A 16,745-nucleotide genomic window follows, 5' to 3' on the forward strand; every position below is an offset into this window, starting at 1 on the left:
AGGCCTTGGCTCAGGAGCAGTGTTTCAGGTCAGGGCCATGCCCCTGGGTACTGTGGGAGCAACGCTGTAGCTGTACCTATGCTCAGCACCGCACCTCACTGCTCCTAATGATGTTGACTTGTCTTCCAGAGTCTCCTCAGAGCTGCCCATTGCTGTGGGTTTGGCTGGCTAGCTCTTGGCTGTGACAGACCTCCGCCACCATCCTTGTTCCCGCCCTCCTCTTCCGTAGGACTGCAGTGTGCTGAGGAGAGCACCTCGCCATCATCCTCAGTGCTGGGCTCACCCACCCTCATCAGAAGCTTCTCCTGCTGCTGCCTGACAAATAAAGATCTAGAATGTTCCTGGGACATCCTTAAAATTAAATACAGCCAGGAAAAAGGTGTAAAGCAAAAATAAAAACTTTTTTAGTGATCTTTAAGAAAACTACAAAGGAAAATTGTCACTTACTTTCTAGAGCGAGTAAGCAAACTTTATCAGGAGCTTTCCTGGAGCTGCATAGAATTTTATTTTCCTCTTTCATTTTAAAAAAATATTTTTCATAATTCATAGCTTGAAACAGTATTTCTGCTGATGTGAAAACCATCTACCTCAGCACAGTAGGTAGGAAAAAAATGAAATAGATTATTCCTTAGAAGTGGTATTAAAAATTCAGTTCACTTGGCTAATTTAGGTAAACAGTCCAAGCAAAACAAACCAAAAGCTGGACATTTACCGTACATAAATACACTGGCAGCTCCTGAAAATTCTCCGGTCAATTTCAGGACAATGGATACAAAGTGAATTGTATTGTCCTCGTAGAAAAAATCCCCAGTGTTTGAAGAGATCTATAAACCCTAAGCTTGAAAGCACAGGTTATTATTGTAAGAATTCAAAATAGCTGTGATTCTTCAGGTACTTTGTTGTTGAACAAGACAGGCTGAAGTCCACAAAAACCCAAAGAGAAGATTCATCAAAAATGTATGTCGTTTGCACACTAATCGGAAAATAATTTGAAGACATTTTACAAAAGCATAGCTTGCTGTTCAGAAAGAAAAGGCAACGCTCAGCTTTTTCATTATCTAGTAATAAGAGCGCTTTAAAAAAATAAATACCCCAAACCCCACCCTGCCTACTGATTTATGGAATTATGTGAAAGCAAAAGTAAATGTTCCTTATCCTGGATGGTACTGCCTGAGGGGAAATTCACTCCAGCTCCCTTCAAATCCCTGGGCGGCTACTGGACGCCCGGCGGCACCCTCCCTCCCTTCGCGGAAAGCAACCCCTCATGCCCGCACCCGCCGGGCTCTGCCCCAGCCCCGCTGCACTCCCCTCAGCCCTCAGGCTGCTTCCCGCCAAACCCTCCAGCAGACGTCCGGAGCCTGCATCCGCCCCTTGGGCAACGGCCCCGTTCTCGCCCCTTGCACCGCCGCCTGCCTTGCCCCGGTGGCCGGCCCGCCTCGCTCCGCGGCCCCCGGCTGCCCAGCCGGCGGCCTCAACGCCTTCCCGCCTCGCCCTGCCACCCTTCGCGTTACCGCGGCGACGGAGAAAGCCGGCCGGCCCGGTCCGCAACGGCCGCTGGGCGCGGCGGGAGGAGAAGGCGACGGGCGGGAGCTGGGACAGGGTGGGGGAGCAGGGCTGACCGGGCTGCGGAGCTCCTACGGCCACCACAGTTACAGCGGGTGCGAAGGAGCGACGGGGGAAGCGCGGCAGGTAACGGTCGGGGAGGGGGCGGTGTCAGTCCCCTGTGGTGGCAGTGCCCCCGTGGCAGTGTCACCTCAGGGGTCAGTCCCCTGTGGAGGCAGTGCCCCCGTGGCAGTGTCACCTCAGGGGTCAGTCCCCTGTGAAGGCAGTGCCCCTGTGGCAGTGTCACCTCAGGGGTCAGTCCCCTGTGAAGGCAGTGCCCCCGTGGCAGTGTCACCTCAGAGGTCAGTCCCCTGTGAAGGCAGTGCCCCCATGGCAGTGTCACCTCAGAGGTCAGTCCCCTGTGGAGGCAGTGCCCCCGTGGCAGTGTCACCTCAGGGGTCAGTCCCCTGTGGAGGCAGTGCCCCCGTGGCAGTGTCACCTCAGAGGTCAGTCCCCTGTGGAGGCAGTGCCCCCATGGCAGTGTCACCTCAGGGGTCAGTCCCCTGTGGAGGCAGTGCCCCCATGGCAGTGTCATCTCAGGGGTCAGTCCCCTGTGAAGGCAGTGCCCCCGTGGCAGTGTCACCTCAGGACCCAAGACTGCAGTGCCATGTGACGGTGTCCACGTCTCTGACTGTACTAATACCCATTCCCTGGACACCCCACCACCACCTTCATGAGGAATTAGGTCAAGCCACCCTGTCACCCGTACTGTGACTGGTTCCTGTTGTTGCCTGCAGCCATGTCCCGGTGTCCTGCTGGACCTGCAAAACCGGACTGGTCCCAGCAAGTGTCCTCTTCTGTCCTTTCTACTGAAGAGCTTGATGTCTTGCTGTCTTCATGCTGCATCTGCTAAGTGAGGGAGTGAATACTCAATGGAAGTCCAAAATTGTGCTTGAGGGCAATTTTCACCTGGGTATAGGTTAATTAGGGTGTATGAAGGTACGAGAAAGGCTAGTTTAATGCAGCCATGGATCAATGACAAATTCAAGTGTCTTGGCAAATCATTGACATGACATGACAGGGAATGATCCAAAATAAACTGTTTCTCATGGAAATTGAGGGCTATCCTCAAACTAGAACCACCCCTATTAATCTCAGTGCTACACCAAGTGTGAGAGCTGCTGAGTTTACTCCAGGTTTCGGCTTGCCTATTCCAGCCCATATAGAGAGCTGCATTCCTCTGCCCCTGATGTTTGGAGTGGGAGGATTAGAGAAATTGAAAGGAAAGCATAGGACTATCCAGTGTACAATACTCAGCTGTGTAAATGCACACATTTAAGAATCTGAACTGTTTGATATTTGTTATTTCAACAGGTTAAAACAATCACCAGTACTATGGAGCAGGACTTGGAGGAGTTTCAGGAACAAGCTGTCAAGTAAGTGATGACTTACTGTTTGGAAGATGAATATATAATGGAATTGAATTATGTGTGTTTATTAAAAATGTGAAACAAAACAATGCTTTTAGAAGCAAACATGCTTCTTTTTCAATTCCTTCTGCTGCTTTCTATGTGAGCTGGAGAGGTTACTAATAATTAAGACAAAACATCTTAGTGCTTTTACTAATAATCTACTGCCTGTTTCTCTGAGTTATTTAAATAATTTTGAAATTTATATTGGAATAAAAAGGGGGGAAATGAAAGCTATGTGGGGTTTTATTAAAATGTTAAGAAATATGTGTTTTAGAAAAAGTTGAAGTTGCTAGGCTACAGCAGTATAAACTTGCATAGCACAGCTCTCAAAACAGTCAAAAATCTTAAAAACAAGGCTATTAATTGCTAAAGCCTTAGTCTTATATTGCACTGGTAATAACCACAATTGTTCTTACCAAGTATTAAGTGCACTTTTCATCACAACACAATCATCTTTTTCTGACATAATCCAAGTTTAGTTCTATTAATGTTAATCTAAAAAAAAATATTAGTATACAGAAGCACTGACTCACTGAATGTTAGGAGTTGGAAGGGACCTCAAAAGATCATCTAGTCCAACCCCCCTGCCAGAGCAGGATCACCCAGACTAAATCACACAGGAACACATCCAGGCAGGGTTTGAATGTCTTCAGAGAAGAAGACTCCACAACCTCTCTGGGCAGCCAGTCCCAGGGCTCTGTCACCCTCACAGAGAAAATGCTTCTCCTTACATTCACATGGAACTTCCTATGCTCCAGCTTTCACCCACTGCCCCTTGTCCTATCGCTGGCCATCACTGAGAAGAGCCTGGCTCTGTCCTCCTGACTTTCACCCATTACGTATTTATAAACATATTTAATAAGGTCACCCCTCAGTCTCCTCTTCTCCAGGCTAAAGAGGCCAGGCTCCCTCAGCCTGTTCTCATAAGGAAGGTGTTCCACTCCATCATCTTGGTGACCCTGCACTGGACTTTTTCAAGGAGTTCTATGTCCTTCTTGAACTGAGGGACCCAGAACTGGACACAATATTCCAGGTGTGGTCTCACCAGGGCAGAGTAGAGGGGGGAAGGACCTCTCTTGACCTACTCACCACCCCCCTTCTAATACTCCTCAGGATGCCATTGGCCTTCTTAGCCATGTGGGCACATTGCTGGCTCATGGGCGTCCTGCTGTTCACCAGGTCCCTCTCACCTACGCTGCTCTCCAACAGCCCAGTCCCAAACTGTAATGGTACCTGCAGTTGTTCTTCCCCAGATGCAAGACTCTACACTTGCCCTTGTTAAATCTCATCCAACTCTCCATCCTGTCTAGGTCTTGCTGAATGGCAGCACAGTCATCACAAGATCTCTAAAGAAGTATAAACATGGGTGAGATTTGATGTAGGGCCTCATCCCATCCAGACTGTTCAAGGAATACTGCAATATAAAAAGTACATATAAGGGTATTTATTTATGAAAAATTTGTAAGTAAACTTCTTACCTATTTTTTGTATAAACCAGTTTATCACTGTTAACAAGAAGCAATTCATGGTAATGTCAATGTAAAAGTATTTCTTAAAATAGCAGAAACACACCTTTATGGGACATGGCCCAGTAAAGTTTTAGTAGTATTTGCAAGTGTGCTCTGTTTTACCCAAGAAGAATGAGTGCACCATAGAAAAAAAAAAATGCTGCATTATAATGTGGCCATTTTTTTTTTGTGCTTTGAGAGGCATTCTTTTTGTTAGTGATATGACTGGTAAATATTGTCATATAAAAACTTGAATTTAAAAATATAAAAAATACTGCTATTCTCTGAACACTTTATTAACAAGTCAGAAGCTTATTACAAGTTCAGATCCTGCCTGGTCTTTGGTGTATTTGACATATGAGAAATTTCAGGCCATTGCAGATGAACCTAATGCATGATTTCATAGAATCATAGAATCATAGGGGTTGGAAGGGACCTCAAGGGATCATTGGGTCCAACCCCCTGCCAAAGCAGCTCCCTAGGACATATTGCACAGAGAGGCATCCAGACGGGTCTTGAATATCTCCAGAGATGGAGACTCCACCACCTCCCTGGGCAGCCTGTCCCAGGGCTCTGCCACCCTCACTATGAAAAAGTTCTTCCACGTGTTGGTGCGGAACTTCTTGTGCTCCAACTCGCAGCCATTGCCCCTTGTCCTGTCTCCTCAGACCACTGAAAAGGGGCTGGCCATTTCCCCCTGCATCCCCTGCTTAAGATATTTATAAACATTAATTAGTTCCCCCCTTAGTCTTCTTTTCTCTAGGCTGAACAGCCCCAGCTCGCTCAGCCTTTCCTCATAGGGGAGATGCTCCAGGCCCTTATTCATCTTCCTAGCCCTTCTCTGGACTGTCTCCAGAAGATTCTTGTCTTTTGTATACCAAGGAGCCCAGAACTGGACACAATTTCTCCCATCATAAACAAGGTATTGTAGGTAGTTACTTATTTCCATTAACTACACAAAGACTCTAAAGTGTGGTTTAGACTACACATCCAATAATAGCAGACATTAGTTTCAATCTACGCTGACAGTGTTCCAGAGCCAATGCAGATAGCTTTAAAATTTGGGAAGATGGCTGAATAACGGTGGTAGAAATCCTGACAATTCATCCCCGGTGCAAGAACTCATAAATCACAACTTATGCATCCGTAGAGGTGTATGGTTCTGTATGGCTGAAACTTGTTAAAGAAATGAGTTGTAGTTCATATAGTGGAACTTTGGGGTAAAAGATTCTAATGGACTATTGTATCACAGCCGATTTATATATTTCCTATTTTTAAAGCAAGTTTTAAGAATTCATATTGGCTCTAGAAGCTGGGCTAATGGTCAAATTCTAATGAATATACTATCACAGAATCATAGGGGTTGGAAAGGACCTCAAGAGATCATCAAGTCCAACCCCCCTGCCAAAGCATGTTCCTTAGGACACATCACACAGATAGGCAGATGGCATCTCCAGAGGTTGAAATCTGTATTAATGTTCTGCATAGATTTTACTTGTCTTTGCATAAATATAGTTATACATTTTCTTCTATTTGTCCACAAATCTGAATAATAAGGGAAGCAAGCATGAAATAGAGAGTCAGTATGAACCCAACATTTCTTAGTGTCAGTTTCTAAATTACAACTTTATTCTAAAGTGTATGGACAATAATATTCTTTCTATGTCTATCAGGAAACAATCAGAAAAATACCTATCTGTGCAGAACTCCAAAGAAAAAGGCAGATAAATAGAACTAGAAAGCTGTAACTAGTACAAAAATCCTTTGTGATAAAGATAAGGGCCTCGAGTTGGTAAAAGTTATTACCTGGATTTTGGTTTGTCTAAATTTGGAAACATCTGGATTTTATGTGAAGACAAGTAATAATGACAGCAGAATATGAATCATCTCTATTTTCACCAATATGGAAATAGAATAAAAGAAGACTAAGAGCTTGCCTACATCACTTTAAAAATAAGAAGTCTTTAAGTGTTTTGAACTGTTTCAAAGTAAATGCCACAAAAATACATAAATTAACTGCCTTTTGCTGAAGTACAAGTCTTTACTTGGATGTATGAAGAATCCATTTGATGTATGCAGTCTGCAAAGTGGGAATGCTGAAAGCATGTACCTAAAAACCCAGATGAGTACTTGTTCTTTGTGTGTTTCTTTACAGCTCCCTTTTATATATTGGTGATTCTAGGTTTAATAAACATGCAAGAAATATTGAGAGAAAATTTTCCAGTGACAGCTGCAGAACTTGCCTTGTGCAGGATGGTCTGAAAAGGATAGGAAAGATGTCAGCTGTGGGTTGCATTTGCACTTGCTTGTGACACACCATAAAGGCTGAAGTCAGGTAACAGTGGTTGCTGGTGGTTCACCAAGGTGTTGCTGCCTGACATTTACATGAGGCTTGGAGGGCACGGATCCTTATAGCAGTATCAAAGGAAAGGTAGTCCTGTTTCAGTATCACTTCATCTTCTGTTTTAAAAATCACATTTTGTATTCCACACAGAAGGTATCAAAGTTTGTTGCATCATTAATACTGTTGAGATGAGCTTCAGGCACTTGGCGAGGGGGCATTTTTGTTTTGTGATATGTACATTACAGGGTACTACTTGCTTGCATTTGGTTAGCATCATTCCTTGTCTTGATTTTAGAATGGCATTGCTAACAGTTTTAACATTAAAAAGGCGTTAAGATTTATGTGTGTATGTAATTTTTTTCCAAGCTTAACATTAATAATGTTCAAGTTTCAAGCATTTGTTGATAGAAAAGGTTTTAAAGAATAATACTGTAAAAAAATCCAGTTTTAATTATGAAACTGAAAATCTAGCATATTTGCTCCAATTTACAAATGGATGTGCATCATTTATGCACCAAAAAAAGACAGCTATTAAACAAATATCCATCCATCCATCCGTCCATCCATCCACTAGAAGACCTTTAAAGGTGTCTTTAATCTCAAATTATTCTATGTTTCTCTGTTAGCAAACTCTTTTGTTATTTTAATACAGTCAGAAGTTGAGCATTCAGGATATGAATCACAGAGTATGGGGGAGCAGCAATTGACCCAGGGCATAATCTACAGGCAGGGGACTTCAGGACACTAGGTGAACAGACATTTGGAGAGCCGGCTTAACAATTGGGATGTGAAAGATTTCCAGAAAAAAAAGGAAGCATTTTCATGCTTTCCTATGGTGACAGGCAGGGAGAGTCGAGGTTATTAAGCCTGAAGAAGAGAATGCTCCAGGGAAACCTTATTGCAGCCTTCCAATACTTAAAGGGGGACTACAGAAATCATGGAGAGGGACTGCTTACAAGGGCATGGAGTGATAGAACAAGTATCCACAGTCACATTTTCTATATATCCTTCTTATTTAATATTTTTCTTATATTCATTATCATATACAAAGTTGGCATGGATATGGAATAAAGAAATCTCCACAGTAAAATTCAAATACTTTTTATATATCTGCTAAATGTTATACACCTGCTGATTTAAACATTGTTTGACACTGTCCAGAGAAAGTTTCTTTTTTTTAAATTAATATACTGCTATGTTAGGGGCAATATAAGAGGGCAACTTTGCTTTCAGTTTCTGATGGCTCTTCAAACATGCCATAAATTAACTATATTTCATTATTTTGTTATTGGGACACATCATATTCCTAAAGCAACAGTGTAACCATTGTCTGTTACTGACAATGAAGTCATAGCATCAGGGATGTATTTTAAATTTAAACTCAGAAGTCTAGGAAAAAGTCTAATTTTGTGTTGCATATATTGTAGAAATCTCTATGAAATCCCATACATGGTCCCTCAAAGACAAGGTTTTTTCCAAAATGTGCTCACTTCAATATTTTGTAGTAGAATTACTATGTAGTATTATTCAGGTCACCTTGTTTATTTAAATCAATTTTCCCCAAAGAGAATTAGAAAACAGAGTATAAAAGTTGAACTAACAAATAAGAACTGTGGCTTGCTTTCAAGCCAGCTGTTTAATAACTTCCTCCAACAAACTCTGCTTCCATCCTTATGCACCCTTAGTAGGAAGTCCTGTGCCTACAAGCAAATTTAATATTCATCTCCCTCTACTCTTGTTCACTGAAGTTTGGGGCTGGATATTTTCAACTCAGCTTGTGCTCATTTGACAGTTCATCCCAGAAAGAGCAAGAGGATATCAAACAGCACTGAAGCTAGACAAAAAGTCCAGAACACACTTAATACTCTGTTTTTGACTTCAAGTAAACTTAAGATAGATGAAGGAAGATTCCACCTGCATTTGAAGGCATCATTTACCTTTCCTATTTCTTTATTTCTAATGTTGAAAAGTGATTATTTCCATCAGAGTTAAATTAAAGTCCTAGCAATGTAAATAATTTTTCTGCCTTTATTTGAAAAAAACAAACCTTTAATTTTTTTTTTTTTACATTATTAGAACTTCTCCATGTGAAGCTGAACTTCAGGAATTAGTGCATCAAATTGACATCATGGTAAACAGAAAGAAAGTGGAATGGGAAAGGAAGATGAAGGCTTTAGAAGCAAAGGTGGATATCCAGAATCAAGAGTTAGCAAGTGCCCATAGCAAAATGGATCAAAAAGGTCAAGAGGTATTTAAGAACATCACGTTCTATAAAGAAAGTATTCTGGGAGTTAGTTAATAGTATGCTCTAAGTGCTCTATGAGGGGACCCGTTTGTTCTATACTGTAAAAATATCAAATGCCCTTTAAAGGTCACTAATTATTCTTAGTATTTTGTTTTAAAGTGTGCTGCTGTTCTGAAAAGTGATTGTAAAAATGTCATTGAAAGTCTCATATTTCTTCTATTCCCCTAAACTCTAAACCAAATATTCTCCATTTAGCTGTAAAAAGATAATTCGATGTTTTTCTAAATGCCAACACTCCGAGTTTCATCAGAAATTGTAAATAGAAATGTACAGTTCAAAAAGTTTCACAAAATTATGTCTTTTTAGTTCCTGTTTACACCTGATTTTTATAATTTTACATACACTCCTACTGGTTTTGTATGATAACTTCATTATTAATAGTGATGACTTGAATCATATTGCTACTTAGACTTGCTTATCAAACTGAAAGCCCTGGTGGACCTGATATTGTCTGTGCTTCACAGTCTTGTCTGCTGAATATTCATTCAGAAGCAGCAGTAGATCCTAGGACAGCATTCAGTGCTAGTTCAAGACATCGGAAGTTAGGTGTTTACACATGGGAATCCTTGTGTGAGCTAGGTGTCTAAACTGCCAGCAAGAGTTTTGAAAATGAAATCTCTCTCCCTAATGAGCAATTAGGAACTTGCCCTCAGTCACTGGAGTCAGAGAAACCAAGAGAATAATTCAGCTAGCCAAGCCTTAAAGCATCAATTTATTTGCCTGTACAACCTGAAATATTTTAGCATATTCCACCTAGCTTCCAGCTGTGCCTGCAGACAAACAGAGATGTCATGTATGCGCTTTGTCGTATTTCCCAGATCTCTGTGAAACTCTCAGGTAATTCAGGATATCTCAAATGGCACTGTACTTAGGGACCTGAAATGAGACTACTGTGTCTTCTGGTAATTTTACATAAGTAGCTGAAAGTCATTTGTGTGATTATATAAGCCATTCCAGCAAAATTTTCACAACGGGGCACAGCAGTTCATTCGTATAGTTGGGTCAGAAACTCCTTCATTAAATGGTCTTTCATGACAGACTCATACAGTATTATCATTAAATCATAACATAAGGATAGAATGAGATTTTTTACTATAAAATCCCTAACTTGATGTTTACACAATCTGGGTTTGTGGTACCCGGTTTTATTATTAAGTTACTGAATGAATATATATTTTTAATATCTACCTTTGAGCGATGGTCTTCTTTCAAAGTTTCAAATGACTGTTCCATAAATGACATATTATAGAAGATTTCAGAAGAGGTAAATTTGAATGCTTATTCTAACTGTAGGTGGGACTACTTCGACAGAAACTGGAAGACTTGCAGAAAACTAAATATGAAATAGCTCAGAATTATGAAACTCAGCTTCAAGCACTGAAATCTCAAGTAAGAAAAATGTCACTGTCATTATTTTATGATTGCAGTACAAAGAGCACATACATGCCTAATGCTATAGATATACCTTTATGGATTTGGGAAAGATGAATTGTGTCCTACAAATGATGATGACTAGAGTTTCCTACTAGGCTCCATCATAATTTCTGTACTGACATGTCCAAACTCTTTGGATGGATTTTGATGTGTGATACCTGTTAGGAAGAGAGATACTCAGTTTCCTGACTTTGGTCTAATAAACTAAAACATTCATGAATAAATGAATGAAATAGATACTTAGATTCATGCTAGTAAGACTCTCGTGCCTATTAGGAATTTTAAGACTTAAACTGTACTCAACGTATCATCACTATAACTTTTTTCTGGTTTCAGTTTGCCTGATTCACAGGGATTATTAAAGTGGTCTGATAGCTTTCCACAAGGGAACATAGTATCAAAACTGGAGTAACCTGTACTATTGACAGTGGGAATTTGTTGTGGCTTAATTTATTTCAGAGTGGGCTTGGAACCCAGAAATACAGTTGTATCCTGGGCTGCATAGAAAGAAACATGGACAGCAGGTTGAGGGAGGTGATTCTCCTGCTCTATCCTGCTCTCATGAGACACCACCTGGAGAACTGAGTGCAGCTCTGGGGTCTCCAGTACAAGAAAAACATGGAGCTGTTAGTGCAAGTCCAGGGGAGGACCACAAAGATGATCAGAGGCTGAGAGAGTTGGGCATGTTCAGCTTGGAGAAGAGAAGGCTCCAGGGAAACCTTATTGTGGCCTTTCAGTACTTAAAGGGGACTTTTTATGAAAGGTGGAGAAAGACTGTTTACAAGGGCAGGGAGTGATAGAACAAGAGGTAATGGCCTTAGGCTGAAGGAGGGTAAGTTTAGATTGTATGTAAGGATGATTTTTTATTTGTTTGGGAGGGTGTTGATACACTGGAACAGGTTACCCACATAAGTTGTAGATGCTTCATCCCTGGATGTCTTCAAGGTCAGATTGGATGGGATTTTGAGCAATCTAATCTAGTAAAATATGTAGCAGGTAAGGTCGTAATAGATGATCTTTAAAGATCCCTTCCAACCCAAACCGTTGTATAGTTCTATCATTCATTTAGTCTGTGTTTGCTCTGTGCCTTTATTTTTGTTTCTTTGTTATTTTCCACTCCAATCATGAATCTAAATTCATGTGACATTCAGTCTCTTCTATTTCTCATATTTTAACACATTAACATACATGACTGCACTGATTTTCCTGCCATTCTACTGCTTTCTTCACTGGATTCTCCTACCAGCTATTTAGTATTATAATTAAAAATTTCCAACCACACTTACAATAGAATCATCTTGTATAGCATAAATTTGATGTCATTTTTTTCATTTTAAGGTGATAACAGCATCTAAATCCATCAACCTGATAAATGTATAGCTTGTTCTTAAGGTTATGTTGTCTTTATTTTTTCTTTGCATGTGTATATTGATTTGGCAAACAGTTCTGTGAGTAAGCAGAGAATGTTTTGGTTGTTATATAATAAACACTTTTAGTCATTTGGGGAAGGAGCTAGAAACAAAAGCTGGTTTATAATTTGCAAAAATTACAGAAAAATTTACATCTTTGCATGATTATTGAGAAGACAAATATCATACAATGAAAAACGATGTGACTTTTTACGTATAAGTTGTAAGGTACATTTAGCAATGCAGAACTGTCTCCAAAAATACAGCATATCTCTCTTTTCTCCTTGTTTTTCAAATTTGCTGCAATATTTTTCACTTCTTGAATGTTTTATTATCATATGCTAAAAATGAGTAGGTTTATGTAATATTTTGATGCTAAGAACTTCACTGAAATTGAATTTTCTGATATTGAAACTCCAGGTCATTTTTTATAAAGATTTTTATTTTGAAGTTGTTAATTACCCTACAAGTCCTTTTCTTGGACAAATGCAAGCTGTTATCTTTTTGTGGTGTGGTTGTTGTTGTTGTTGTTATTATTATTGTTATCTGACAATTATTATTATTATCTGACAATTCCTAACTTCTTGCCAAGATGCTCTTTTTCAGTTACTGCTCAGACCACCTAATTTTCTTCATGTTTCGTGGCCACTTCTCCTTTTATCTTTCTGCAAGAAGTTTGGATTTCTTGCTCTTAAGAATATACATCACTTTCCTAGTCTATGCCTTCCAACATTCCTTCTCTCCACCAAAGGTTCCAGCACTGATGCCATTTGCATTTTATTCTCTGATTCCCATTCCTCTCTTTCACCAAACCATTTGACTTCATGAAGTATCCATCCAGTACACACTGACCAAAGAAGTAACTATTAGGTGTCTAAGTTAGGAGACCTACCTGTGTGCTAAGCAGAAAGTCTGCTGGTCAGAACAATTTCAAGCACCTATGCTAGACAGTAGGAGTCTTCTACCCTGCTCCTCTAGCTTTTACTGAGTGTCCTTATTGAATTTCTATGATAAATTACTGTGCTGCAGTGTCTACAATCAAATGACTTCAATGTCTCCAGTTTTCAGCTGCACAAGCTCATACCTAAAATACAGAGCCTCCCTGACAATATCAATCTTTGCCTTATCTCCTCTGTCTCCTTTCTTTTGGTTCTTACCCTCAGTTGAAAGTTGTATCTCCTTCTACATTGTATAATCTTAAGAGCTACAATTTAGTATTGCAGGAGCCGTATCAGTGTTACTATTTACCAGTAGCATTGTATCCTTCTCCACATGGTATTCTTAAAATCCCTCCCAATTTTTGTTCCACCCTAATCTTGGTGGAAATAGAAAGGGTGACCTTTTCTTGCTCTAAAAACGCTAGGCTATTCAGAACAAATTTCTCTCTGATATACTGCTTCTGTGGTCCTCAGTGCTTTTTTTACCCTTGCTACTGATAAAAGCAGCTGTTTAACAAGCAACATTCCCACTGAATTGATTATATACCTGTCAAATGCAGTAAAACCTGTATTTTCCTTGTATTAGGGAAATAATTCCTGATATGTAACCTGAAACTCTGCTACACTCATACAAATGTACATTTTGTCAAAATTAAATAGGAAAAACTTCAAGGGTTCATCTTCATTACTTTTCTTTCTTCATTTTTTTCTATAGTAATGTTTAGTAGTTATTATAATTTTGAAAATGACAGAAATCCTTCAGCAAAAGAACAAGAATCCAGTCTTGCTCTAAGCACGTTAGCAACTAATTACCTCAGACATGTAAAAGCTAGATGGCTATATCTGAGCTACCTCTGGCTCCCTTTAGAATCAATGGAGGGAAATGGACACCCCTATGATAAAATTCATGTCAGTTTATGATGAGAATTTAAGATAGCTTAAGCACTTGGAGGCAGCTTTTTCCAGTGCAGAGAAGCTCAGCTTTTGTTGTCTAACTTTCAGAAATCTAAACTTAGATGAATTCTATCCCAGAACTCACAAAAATGCTTCCTCTTTTTTTTCTCACTTGTAAAACATCCAAATAGAACAACTTAGATCTTATTTTTTAAATTTACATCAAGCATTAAATGTAAAGATTCATAGATTTCAGTCTAGATTCCAGTCATGATAACATTCATACTGAAACATCTGTCTGAAATATTCTGCTTTCATTAAATAAACTTATTATTAAACTAAATTTTCTTATTTTGGCCATTCTGTTGCATTTTTGACTGATTTGCTGAAGTGTTTGATCCTGTATTTCCAAGCCTTTTTAGCATGAACAGTCTAATACCTGTCTTCATCTGAGTTTGCACTTTCCAGGCAATTCATATGTACCGTAATATATTCAGGAGGAAAACTGGTGTTGGATTAATAGGATTCTGTTCTGTTTCCAATTACTTCCTTGGAAGTAATTTCTTTTCCAGATAGTAGTTCAATTGGGCAGTTAAGAAAACTGTGAAATTTTATGGGGTCTTTTTTGGTTAGATGAAGAACTTTATGATAGAGTCAGAATTTTTAAAGTGAAGCCGTAATTGTTACAGAGAATGTAAACCATCATATATATCTGAATTAAAATGATCAAAACAACATATTAGATTTCATGTCTATCCAGTATTCATAGCTGCAAGCTTTTCTACTCAATATACTTTGCAAAGTTATTTCATTTCGCTTCCATCAAGTCCATAGTTTTCATGTTTCCTTTGTCAATATCCTTGGGTTTTTCAAAACAAGATGTACATACCCTACCCATGTCAGTTTGCTGTATCAAGCCTGTTAGCAGCCACTAGCCCCTCTGCTTGTGAAGCTCAGCTAACTGTTGATCAGTGGCCTTTTTTCTGGAGAGGCTGGTACCTTCTGGAGAGGCTGGTACTTCTGCTGGCACCTTTCCTTTCCCTGCCTGTGACTGCTTTGGTTCTGACTGCTAAACCATGCTTTCATGGTGAGATCAGTAGGCACAAGGGTATTTAGCGTCTAACTCTTACATACGTTCTTTGGCACTTAACGATTCCAGAAGAATGCGATCATCACATTCGTAACATTTCAACAGTTTTCATGATGAAAAAGGAACATGGAAGTTTAAAATGCATCCACCAGAATCCCTCATTCTGGCTAGTGATGCACCCTTTAAAAATGTCAACGCAAGATGGCAGTAAACAAGTATAGAACACTTCGTATACACATTGTCGAGGAAATGACCCTATGGGTAACAGTGCCATAAAGAACTCCAACTGAATTAAGTCGTTCTCAAATGAACCTGCTTGAACAGTTAGCTATTATTTCCATGAGAGCTTAGTCTTGTTCATCTCTAAGAAATTAACTTTATTAATTGATTCTTTGATACACTGTTTAAACATTTGGAATGCTGAAGCTGCAGTTGGTGATTCTAGTTTAAAGAAAATTTTGGCCATATCATCATATTTGATAGATTCTGCATGTTCAACTCTGCTTTTATTTTTAGTTTTCAAAGCTGGCACATAGTTATGAAAAGCTGCAGTCACATCAGTTAAAACAAAAAAAGGTTGAAAGAAGAGAAAACTGTGAGGAAAGCTTAGAGACAACATCTGAACTAAGCAATTTATGCAAGAAAATGGAGGTAAGAAAACTTTGTTATTATATTCTAATCTTAATATCATATTAGAACTAATTTGTGGTTTACAGCTGCAAACTTAAATTTGCTGATAATTCTACAAAAATATATCATTTTCTTGCTCTGGCAAGAAAAGGTGCATAGTTTAATATTCAGATTTTGTTCTTTTATCCAAGTTTTATTAATGTTTCATGAGTTAATGTAGATAATTTTCTTCAAAACCATAGATACAGATTTTTTTCTTCCGGATTAATTTATGTGTACCATTATCCATATAGATTTATATGGATAATATAATGCTTTGAGACATGACCTTCAGGTGTGCAAGATACTGACACATAACACCAACCATTAATTCAAGTTTCAAGACCTCAGGACAACTTTGGCCATGTAGGGCTAAATAGAAACAGTGTTTAGGATTGGAAAACTGCTTGTTATACACATATCTTGTCAGCACCCATGTGCCTGAGGCAATCCACAACCTTGACCTCAGTGCATAATTTCCCAAGGTACTGCATGAGGAAGGATTAAAAATATATTCCACAGGATACAGCATCCTGAGTGAGGGACTAGATAATAGTCCTCTACCCTTCCCTCTGGGCATAGAATGGATTTTAGCTGACATTCTTGAGTACAGAAAGATACTGATTTCTGATCATAATTAATTGTCTTGAGTTCTCAGAGTTAGATCACATTATTATCTGTGTAATAATCAAATATTTATTGCATCAACAGGAGAATTAGCCAGCAGAGAAGTGGCATATAAAGAGTATACCTCCAGGTGGTGGCTTCTCCACAAATACTCTTCTGGCTACACTCACTGCTGCAGAAACTCATATCCAGTCTCACTTCTTATAACAGAGCAATGTAGTCCCTAGCTGTACTAATTTTTGATTCTTGTTTTTTAGTTATGCAATAAATTTGTTGGTACCCTCTGCAAAGTGAAACAACTTCAAAAGGAAGAATTCCAGAGCCCGTTGAAAAATAATAACTTTTGTTTATTTGGTAGGAAAGTAACATGGGAAGAATCTGATTCAGATTCTGTCTGGAGGGAAGATTATTAAGTCTTCCACACCTGGGGAGAACAGTCTAACCACTAGTCTGATGAAGCATAGGAAGATCACCCCCAAAAAATCAACCTTTGCTTTGGTCATCCTTTGCAGA

The 16,745-nt window shown here is 39.4% G+C and overlaps 1 protein-coding gene across 1 annotated transcript in view; it reads left to right on the forward strand.

Moving 5' to 3' along the window:
* Positions 1-2,937: 2,937 nt before the first annotated feature.
* The window catches only part of DEUP1 (deuterosome assembly protein 1), a gene marked incomplete at its 5' end in the record, with an annotated part of 44,563 nt that continues 30,755 nt past the window's right edge, over positions 2,938-16,745 (forward strand). Inside the window, 4 exons of the mRNA XM_084265874.1 lie at positions 2,938-2,978; positions 8,943-9,114; positions 10,465-10,560; positions 15,453-15,587. Of these exons, the coding sequence (XP_084122000.1) occupies positions 2,938-2,978; positions 8,943-9,114; positions 10,465-10,560; positions 15,453-15,587 (444 nt within the window). The remainder of the gene's footprint in view (positions 2,979-8,942; positions 9,115-10,464; positions 10,561-15,452; positions 15,588-16,745) is intronic.

Source organism: Gallinula chloropus (assembly GCF_964237585.1).
Source record: "Gallinula chloropus genome assembly, chromosome: 1".
Classification (NCBI taxonomy): domain Eukaryota; kingdom Metazoa; phylum Chordata; class Aves; order Gruiformes; family Rallidae; genus Gallinula; species Gallinula chloropus.